The sequence below is a fragment of the Anguilla anguilla genome, chromosome 9, assembly GCF_013347855.1.
Source record: "Anguilla anguilla isolate fAngAng1 chromosome 9, fAngAng1.pri, whole genome shotgun sequence".
NCBI lineage: Eukaryota > Metazoa > Chordata > Actinopteri > Anguilliformes > Anguillidae > Anguilla > Anguilla anguilla.
The window spans coordinates 48,455,281-48,465,649 of record NC_049209.1 but is presented as its reverse complement, the minus strand read 5'-3'; the positions used below and the strand labels follow the sequence as shown (position 1 = coordinate 48,465,649).

Below are 10,369 nucleotides of genomic sequence, written 5' to 3'. Positions count from 1 at the left end.
GCGTTTTGTTAGCATTTTGCGTAACGTTAATGGAATTCCATGGCGCAACAATCACATAAATTGCATGGGTTTGATGATGCCCTCCCGGCACGGGAATATTACTACAGCACTACTCATAGTGAAAGAGCTGGCAATAACGTAACTGGAGTCTGTGAAACACTTGGCGCACTATAGTAACGCCGCCCATTCAGGATGAATGACATGCGGGTCAGCGTCTTCGAAGTCGGAATAGGCTGTGCAACGGAGTCGAGCTGACAAAGCCAAGCGGGCTGGTATGACTGTGTGAACGAGGAACCGCGAGATCCGTGCTTGGAGGAGGCTTGATTTGAATATCATAAGAGAGAAGACGGACTGAGTTGGAAGAACAGTCCGGGAACGATTGCAACATCACTTGGGTACTGCGCGAGTTATTCTCGGATAAGAGGAGATATATCGGGTTTATTGTTTTGGGACTACTATAAAACCTCGTTTGAACTTTTTGATCTGACGATCATGACGGCAGTTGTCGACATGAAACCAACGTTAACCATAATCAAGTCCGAAAAGGTGGACGGTGAGTATCCTGTTGCTTGTATTAAAGTTTAATTAATAGCGCGCATTATTATTCTGTAGTTGTTTTTGCAGTTTTGAAGCTTTCAGCGGTGTTTTGTATTTCTCAGGCTTCACTGTTCCAAATTACAAGAGTGCAATTAGCCACACTATTGTGTAAACTGGGTGGGTTTTAAGTGCTTAATTTATACTAAACCGGGATGCCAACCTGGGCTTTGATTTCGCCTTTACCTGTGTATTGTCCCGGCGGAAAACTGTCTGACAACTTTGTATCGTTATCGATATTGGTATGGTGTGATAATGGTAAAGACGTGCATCTATTAAAGGGTTATTTCATGTGGCCACTTTATTTCAAAACACATTTTACCGATCGGCAAGACACGATTTTTGGAAACTCAGTCGAATTCCCTAGTCTGCATGCAATCACCAGTTGATTGTCAGTTTACACATCCAAAGACGTTTAGACTTATTTGAGGACTGGTAAAAAAAAGTTACCAGAAATTGAAGGGTCAGCGAAATTGGTGAACGGCAGTCTGAAATGTAGATTACACACAGGTGTATCTTTAGGTTTACGCAGGATACACAGGATAGAAATCTGTAGAACTTGTGTTGAGTAAAAACAAAAGTCCGTACGCTTGTTATGTTTGTAGTACAATAAGCATAACTCGTGCCTTAATGTGTGTCCGTTGCACAACTCGAGAATGCTGCCTTTGAAGTGTTGTAATGGCCATTGCAGTGACGTTTAACCCCCTTCTTCACTCGGTTAAAAATGTATTTGTGCTTGATGTGGTCGGTCTTGGTTCTTGGGAGCGCACACGCTCTACATGATTATTTAATCTCTGACCCACCATGATTAAACAATTATAGAGGCACAATTGAACGAAATTGAAAGACTTGCCTTTGCTTGTGTATGACGCAAGTCCCTTTCCGCAGAAATGTCTTTAACTAAGAATTCACACTTCATGCCTGTTATGTGAAAACAAAACCAGATCATATTTAATGAACAGTCAATCAAACATTACTGTGTAATTCTTATGTTAGACTGCAGACTGTCCTCGTGACCAAGACTTGCAACACAGTTCTGATGAGCTGGAGTGTTGACATTTTTGTCAAAGTTTGAATTAAGTTTCTAATGCACAAGTTCATAACTGATGTGATAAGATGGCTTTGAAAATCTTGTTTAAAAACAGAATTATTACTATGGACCAAAATGCTGAAATTCAAATTATTTTATTTATCTTCTCACTTGAGATTAGCCTTTGTTGATTCCTTGCAATAGTCCTTTGAAGGACACATTGACTACATGATGTTTAGCCTACTGCATGACATATAGTACATTGCTGTAGTTCAGTGTCCTATTCTCAGTTTTAGATTAGAGTGAGCCCTTTGAAGTGACAGGGACGGAAGATGTTATTGCCTTGCAGTCTAATCCCCAAAGGGATGTGCACACTCAGCATTTCTCACAAGTCTACTGTCAGAACCTTTCACAACACAGCTTAAAGCACAGTGGCAATACATGGGATCAATGAGGTTCAATTTCATCAGGTATTCACCCCAGTGCTTACCTGGCCTTGCTAAGCTGCTAAGCACATTGCAACTGGTTGATTTATAAAGTATCTGCACAGATCCTCTGATCTTCAGCTAACATGGATTAACTCAGTCAACGGGGATTAGCAGTCCACGTGGTTTCAAGATCAGTCAGTTCTGTGCAGATGCAAAGCAGGACACAGGAGACACCTACAGAATGTGAAAGTTGTGTGCAGCCAGATTTGGCGGTTGACAGAGCGGTTGAGCGTGAGTAACGTGCAGTGACTGCAGTGCACGCGATCTGGCATAGTGACAGCGGGCAGGGAGGACCACCGGTGTGGAGTCAGAGCATGTTGGGCAGGGGTAGGGTCATTGTGGGTTCAGCCATGTTGGGCAGGGGTAGGGTCACTGTGGGTGCGACCATGTTGGGCAGGGGTAGGATCATTGTGGGTGCAGCCATGTTTGGCAGGGGTAGGGTCACAGTTGGTGCAGCCATGTTGGGTAGGGGTAGGGTCATTGTGGGTGCAGCCATGTTGGGCAGGGGTAGGGTCACAGTGGGTGCAGCCATGTTGGGCAGGGGTAGGGTCATGGTGGGGGCAGCCATATTAGGCAGGCTTTTCTTCCAGCCCAGTACTAAAACATTGATTCAACACTGAAGACAATAGCTGCACAGTTGAATAGGTGTTTCAGTGCTAGTCTAGAACAAAAGACTGCACCCACCCCAGTCCTTCTCAGATAAGACTGGACAGCCCTGGTGTAGGGAGAAGCAGACGTTTGTTTTGCTCCTTATTTCCTGTGCACAGCCCCTGCAAATGTGACCCTGTTTCCTCAGGATCACTGCTGCAGGGAGTGTCTACTTTATGTTCTTCTATTTTTTTTTCCTTTTCCTTCCGAGTTTGGATTCAGAAATCTAATGACCACTTTTCCACATGCTCAGTAATGTAACATGTAAGTTGGAACACAGCTGAAATGCACACTTATCCTGCAAACCAGCTGCTATGTTTCCCATGCTACAGAATACACAGCACTATAGGAGAGCAAGCGTCTATCAGAGGGGCAGTGAATGTCATTGGCTGTGGCCAAGTTGTTGGGAGGAGCTAGTGCTGGTGTAGTCAGAGGAATCCTGGCTGCCCTATAGCCCAGCTACCTGTGGTGCTATGTAGCCAGTTGCATCCTGGGAAAAAAGTGGACTCCTGGTCATAGTTGCCTTCGGATGTGGCTGAATTTTAAGCCTGTGATGAATCGGCTATGGGGCTCGGCCTGCGTTACCGGGGAGAAATTTGCGTGACCAAAGGTGCTGTCCTGTGATGTTTTTATATTTATGAAGGATGCATGTCTATGAGCTTTGCAACCATGGCGATGGAGACCTGCAGTGTCTGCTGTTTTTTATGTTCAATCAGTCACTTTCACTAATCGTAACTGAAGGAGATGGTCAAAAAAATATCTCTTCTGGTCTTGTGTCTTGGGTTGGAAATGGTATAAGGTGAATATAAGGTGAAAATAAAAAGGAAAAATAACAACCAGACTGAGTTGGTCTCCAGTAAGTCACTAAGTCGCAGGCCTCTGGTTTACACGTATGTCTTTCCTATTGTTCTAAGATGAGTGACTTTACAGATGGGTGAAAGTGGCACGCTGTTACTTGCGTGTGTCGTTTCCATTCGCGCGACAACCGTGTCCAACCGAAACAAGAACGCGGTCAGACCCTCGGCGAGCTGTCGAGCGACGCGTGCTAGCAAACCGGCGACGCTGTACACACCTGCAAAAAGGTGCACACGCATCACATTGCAGATGCACTCCAGCAACTGTGCCGCCGCTCACCGTGCGGTTGAAAAACTTCCCACTATCTTGCAGAATCATCTCTCGATATGGGTTTCCTCAAACTACTGGGGAAGAAACTGAATTGGTGTGAAGTGCCTTTTCACATTAAGTAGGCCTATGTCCCCCCCCCCCCCCCCCCCCCCCACAACCCCGCCACAGAACCTGCTATTCACACCGTATTTCTCGAAACGTGTTTTCTTGAAACTTCTCAAAAACTACGACGCTTGGCCTAAGAGCGCACGACCGTTGTCGTGTGGAGTGCTAAGCCTTGTAGCTCTCGCGCCGCGACGTAGGTGTCAGCGCTGAACAGGAGATACGGTGTGCCCGGTTACTGTGGAATGTTAACGTGGAAGGGTATAACGGGGCGTAGCTCCGCATGGGGGCTTTTAAAAACACGCAGGCGCTGCTGCCGTGAGATCTGATGCGCCGGTTTAGCTGGCTTTCTGCCACAGAAGTGTGTGCGTAGGCGAGCGAGCGCACATGCGCGTGCGGGCGCGCGGGCACAGATCGCTTTCAAGGCGTTACTGTTTGTGACTTTTTGAAAGGGTGTCTCACCGCCACCTAGAGAAGCCTAGCTGGTTTAAAAAAAACAAAAACAAAAAAAACCCTCCTTGGCTGACTGCTGTGTGTGTGTGTATGTATGTATGTGTGTGTGTGTGTGTGTGTATGTATGTGTGTGTGTGTGTGTGTGTTTTTTAAATGTGGCAGTGCCCGTTACATGCCGTGCCATCTGTACCACCTGCTGGGGAGTAGAAGAAGGGGTGTATTTTTTACTGCCTGCCTGTCAGTAGGAATGACACTGAGTTTTCAAGGGTGGTCAGTAGAGGAGTAACATGTTAGGTGGCTAATTTCTTAATAATGTTAAGTTTATACTTGGATTATCATATCACGCGCAACGTCTAGTAGATAAGGTGATCTTGTGAAATGCAGTTAATGTTTGTATAAGGCAACCTGATGTTTGGATAAGCAGACTTCCTCATGCTGTTGTACTTATTCAAGGCATTTGATGATATCTTGGTCAATTTGTTACACCCACAAAAAAAAAACCAAAAAAAAAAAAAACAAATATGACGCGGTTAGGTCAACAGACAGTGTGGACCAGCGTGGGTAGTTGAGGTGTATGGAATGCAACATGTCTAGCTGCTTTGCCTAACTAGCCGGCCGTTTCTGAGAAACGTGGTGAGTCACACCGAAACAACTTCCCTGGAGACTGATTAAGAACATCCATCCAGATTCCAGACGGGCAGATCATTAACCTATTTGGCGACAGTAAAGACAAACCGGTGAGTGGCTGTGGTAGCACTGCGAGTTTATTTTGGTACACGGTAGATGGAAATGTCATGAAAAAGACAAACTGGGAGTTTTCTGGGCCATATTGTCTGAGGAGACGACTGATATGGAGATTGACGCCTGGGTCATATCCACACATAACACATTACTTCAATTGTTATAAAAAAAAGAAGTACAATTCTTTTCTTGGAATTGAAAATTTTTGGTGAAAAACAAGTCTGTCTCCGCTGCCCTCAGCTCGACCCCCTTGATCCCGTGAATGCTGCTTGTGCTCGGGATGCTTTCAGCACAAGTGCTCCTCGTACCCTCGACACACGAATTGGCGCGGGTTCACCGACAGTCCAGAATGTGTGCGCTATCGCGAACCCATCTAGCTGTCGTTGGATTTCGGCGGGTCAAATATTTCAAAAATGCATTGCCGTCTATGAACTGAGCACAAACAGTGGGTTAGCTGGGGGGTGATAGAGGGGGTCGGGGGGGGGGGGGGGAGGTTGGGCAGACATAATAGTTTTCCCCAGTTAACTCAAGTAAAAGTGTGTAGTTCCCGGTTTGAGCAAACGCTTGTAAAAAGGTTCTGTGTACACAGTCACACGTCGGTGACGGACGTAAGCTCTTCCAGTGAACCTATAAACGCCTCCCTGGTGAAGACTTGCCGTTTTGTTTTTTTTTGGGGTTTTTTTTTGGCGTGTGTGAAGATGACACGCATTCCGTCCGTCTTGCTGGCTCAGTGTTTTTCTGGCTGTCAGGGTCGGCCGATCGCGAGGAATGCGCGGCGGCCAGGAGGGCCGATGTGGAGGGGCCGCTCCTTGTCTGATTAAGACGGCGCACCTGCCTAAACTCGAAAAAAGGGCACGGCCCTCTCCGCGACGGGACCGTTACCGTGCTAACCGCGCTTGGGGGGGGGGGGGGGGGGCAGGTACCGTCGAGAGCAGAACCAGCGGACGGAGCGGGGTGGCGTTTGCTGAGGATTGGGTGACCCGCTGTTGAACGGTTATGTAAGGATTCGGTGGACGACCCTCTGCTTTTCCAGTTTATTTCGGTTGAAGTCCTTTCCCGAATCCTCCTCCTTTTGATTTATCCTCGCTGGCCTCTGGTATTTCTCGATCGTAAAACGATTCTGCTTTCTCTCGTCATCGTCGTTGAAGAAAATCGTTTCTGCTCTAGGAATTTGCTAAAGTGCGTTGAGTTACAGGCCTACGTTTATTTTATTTTTTTTTAAAATAAAAAAAGACGTGGATCCAAAGGTAGATTTAGGACACTGAATACGAGTTGCCAGGGAACCCTATTTGTGAATTGTCTCGGTGAGGCCATTGTTCAATTCATTTTTGATTTATGTCAACCCAGAACTGGGGTTTACCGGGGTCAGATAAATGGTAAATGGACTGCATTTTATATAGCGCTTTTATCCAAAGCGCTTTACAATTGATGCCTCTCATTCACCAGAGCAGTTAGGGGTTAGGTGTCTTGCTCAGGGACACTTCGACACGCCCAGGGCCGGGGATCGAACCGGCAACCCTCCGACTGCCAGACATCCGCTCTTACCTCCTGAGCTGTATGTCGCCCAGATGGGCGATCGCACCCGCGTTTCCAGAAGGGAATACGGTGTTCCGGTACGGGACGGAGGTGGCCGGCGCAGGGTTTGGCGCTGGCGGGGCTGCTGGGAAAGGAAGGAGAGGAGGGGCCGCGTGCCCGGCGAGGCGTTTGTCTTCTCGGGCTCGGGATGAAGCGGTGAGGCAGTGATGTGTCATGAGTGGGCAGCTTAGCCGCATTCTTCCTCCCTGGCCCTGCGTCTCTGACCACCTTGCTGAGTGTGTGTGTGTGTGTGTTTGTGTGTGTGCTTGTATGCACTGAGTCTGTGTGTGTGTGTGTGTGTGTGCTTGTGTGTGTGTGTGTGTGTGTTTGTGTGTGTACTTGTATGCACTGAGTCTGTGTGTGTGTGTGTGTGCGCTTGTGTTTGTGTGTTTGTGTGTGTGCTTGTATGCACTGAGTCTGTGTGTGCACTGAATCTGTGTGTGTGTGTGTCTGTGCTTGCCTGTGTGCACTGAGTCTGTGTGTGTGTGTATGTGCGCCCTGTCTCTCTCTGTGTGTGTGGCTTGTGTGTGTGTGGTTGGTGTGCGCGCGTGTGTGCACAAGAGAAATAATCCCCGCACCCAGAATACCTCTCCTGTGACTGTTGGGTTTTTATAGTGCCTTTTAAAGCTTAGTCATAAAAGACGGTCCATTACTGAGAGATGCATCACAGCGTTAAATAGTAAACATGTGTGTGTGTGTGTCTGGGTCAGGGACGCTGACAGAACAATAGCTTTGTTTGGAGCTGCCTCACACGCAAGGCCACGCCGATAGCCGCATGTGCGCGCCGTGTTGTAAACAGATCCATTCAGAGGTTCCCAGCACCGATGAATGAAGCGCGCTAGCGCAGTACTAGCGCCCTCCGTGCCAGCGGTCACGAGTTGAAAAATCGGTCTACACTATCCCCCTGGGTGAAAAAACATGGAATAAGTTGGAAGGGTGGGGTAACTCACCCCCCACGTCCACCCCCCCCCCCCCCCCCCTTCACACACCACCTCATACCTTGACCCTGGCACAGATACTCTGCCTCACCCCTGCTGTGCAGCGTGGGTAATCTCTGACTCACGGCAGTTGTGTGTGCCGAGCCGATGAGTAACTCTCCTCTGACGCCACTGGCCAGCGTCCTCTCACTGCCACACTCCACCGCCCAGCTGATCAGAGGCTCCGCCTTCTCCTGCCCGGATACGGCTTCCCATTGGGCAGAATGGGTGTCAGTCTCCCGTGGTTTGCTCCTCCCTCGTGCGTGTAGGTCGTGATGGGTGTCTGGTTTTGAGACGTTTGTGGATGTGGTGTTTTTTTTTTTATTTATTTATTTATTTTTTTCAAAAAAACTTCAGTGGGATAGTTGATTCCTGTAAAGTCCCAGGTGGGATCTCTGTTTTTAACATCTCTGCAGAGTTTTTGCTGGTTTTTGTCTTACAGTGGAGGCTAAGTAATGGAATTGAACCTTGACTTGTTCTTCTGTTGTATCGCCAAGATTTGTTGTGTGTGTGTGTGTGTGTGTGTGTGTGTGTGCGCATGCATGCACGTGTGGGTGGGTGTGTGTGTTTGCGTATGTGCATGTTTGTGCGTGCATGCGTACGTGTGCGCGTGCATGTCTGTCTGCCTGTCTGTGCGTTTGTCTGTTTTTTTGTGCTGATGGAGCAGAGCATGTTTTTTTAATCAGCTTCTGAAGTGGGTTTTGTAACGAGGCCATTAGCTCCCCCCTAACAGGACCCGCAGACTCCGCCGGTCGGTCCTGTGGATTTATGGGTCGCGCTCGCAGTGCCTCGGTGCATTGTGGGATTGGCCCGGCTCTGGGCGCGAACCTGCAGGCTGTCAGCAGGCTCAGTTTTGGGGGGGGTGGGGTGGGGGGGGGGGGGGGTTACGCTTTCGGGGGAACCCTTTAAAGGGACGCGCATCCCTCTTTCCTTTGATGGCTGCACACATGCTTGTTGTTTAGGCAGTTAAGAAGTGGCCTATTACAGCCACTGCTACCTCTTCTACCTGGAGGAGATCCAACAGCCTGCAGTAAGGAATGCTACGGTTCAACTTCGCTCAAGTCCACCGTGGACATCGGTCAACTACACTACAGTCCCAACGTCTAGAAAAACCACTTTAATGGCTGTTTGAAATGTGATATTTATGTGAACTGGTGTACACAAAATATAGACAGAAAAAAGCGGGATAAGTTTGAACGTGAGCAGAGTTCACCGAGCACGAAGGAATGTATATTTGTGTCAGAGGTCGTTGTAAGATTGGCAGTTATGGAGAAGCTTTTACAGCAAACGCGACCTTATGCAACATCTGTTTCCAGGGAGATGACACCGCGCGCAATTCCACTGTGTCTCAGCCAGGGCAGGCTATGCTAGCGAGCGTTCTCGGCAGGGTGACTCGCCCGGCTGTAATCTTTTGACTAAACTGTTCGGGGGGGGGGGGCAGGGGGGTGGGCGTGGTCTCGGGCTACGGACTCATGCTCGACGTCGTTACTTGCCTCACGTAACGCGGGGTGACAGGAGCGTGAGTCAGGCCCAGAAACGGAGCGCCGAACTCCCGTGATTTTCCATTGAGAAAAAAAAAAACAAGAAAAAAAGAAAGAAAATATCTCCATTCAAACGCCCGTGTGTGACTCCGACCCTTCTCCGCACTCGGCTTTGAGAGTCATTCATCCTTTTCTACTTCCGTTCTGGTCTCTCGCTGTATTTTAACGGCTGTGTGCTTCTTAAAAAAAAAAGTTTTTAAGATAGGTGGCCCTGGGTAATTTGCTCCGTGAGGTCGTATTTCAGCCGCTTTGCGCCGGCGAAAAGAAAACAAAAAGCTGCGCGCCTTAAATTCGCGACGGCAAATTACCGGCGGAATGCCTGGCGTTCGACATGAGAACGAAAGCGCGGCGGTCCGAGGGCCGATCTGTTTAAGGTCTGCAGTTGTTTTCAAACAAGCTGTGAGGCAATCGATTTGTTTAATTACAATCGCAGGATCGTGGCCTTTAAAATGGTATCTTGTGAAACAAAAAAAAATGTAAAAGAAGAAATGTTTTTTGCGGTGTAACGATTGTAGCTCATGCTCTGGGTTTTGTCTGCGTGGGCCATTGTGGTTTTTTTTTCTTCATTTCGCTGTTTGTAGAAGGCATGAAGGAATGCTAAGGTTTGGAATGAACGAGAGGGGTCCCTCTTATAAAGCTCTAGGAGGCGACCTGGAGAGGGTAACAGAGCGTAAGCAGAGCTCTTGTCTGTCTGCCTGAGTGTTTGCTTTAGTGTCCAAACAAGGCCCTGTGCCTTCTTCAGCCTGAGTGATGAGCGTGTTTCTGGGGCCCCCGCTGCATCTCTGTGGGGGTGCATCGCTGCAGCTGTGCGCTCTGGTGAGTTAGCGGCTAGCGGTTAGGAACACCGTCCCATTTAAAGCACCTGTTGGGAGCCATGATAAGAGAACTAGCTAGACTAGCATGCTAGACCTAGATCCTGTATGCCCCAGTTTTGGTGGCTGGGCGTACCTCCCCCCCCCCTTCAGGTGTCTTGCTCATCTGAGTTGTGTCACAGTGGAAATTGTGACTTATCTCCAGGGACTTGGTGTGCTCGTAGACATCGTAGTGTTGAACATGTGCTTACCTGGCGTTGTTCCCCGAGGCCTACCAGTGAAG

General features: G+C 48.4%; 1 protein-coding gene across 2 annotated transcripts in view; it reads left to right on the top strand.

The window, feature by feature from the left end:
- Positions 1 to 216: 216 nt before the first annotated feature.
- LOC118236090 (protein C-ets-1-like) overlaps positions 217 to 10,369 on the top strand; it is a 33,516-nt gene continuing 23,363 nt past the window's right edge. For both annotated transcript variants that reach the window (XM_035434146.1, XM_035434145.1), the window contains exon 1: positions 217 to 553. In XM_035434146.1, coding sequence (XP_035290037.1) covers positions 493 to 553 — 61 coding nt within the window. In that variant the 5' untranslated portion in view covers positions 217 to 492. The remainder of the gene's footprint in view (positions 554 to 10,369) is intronic.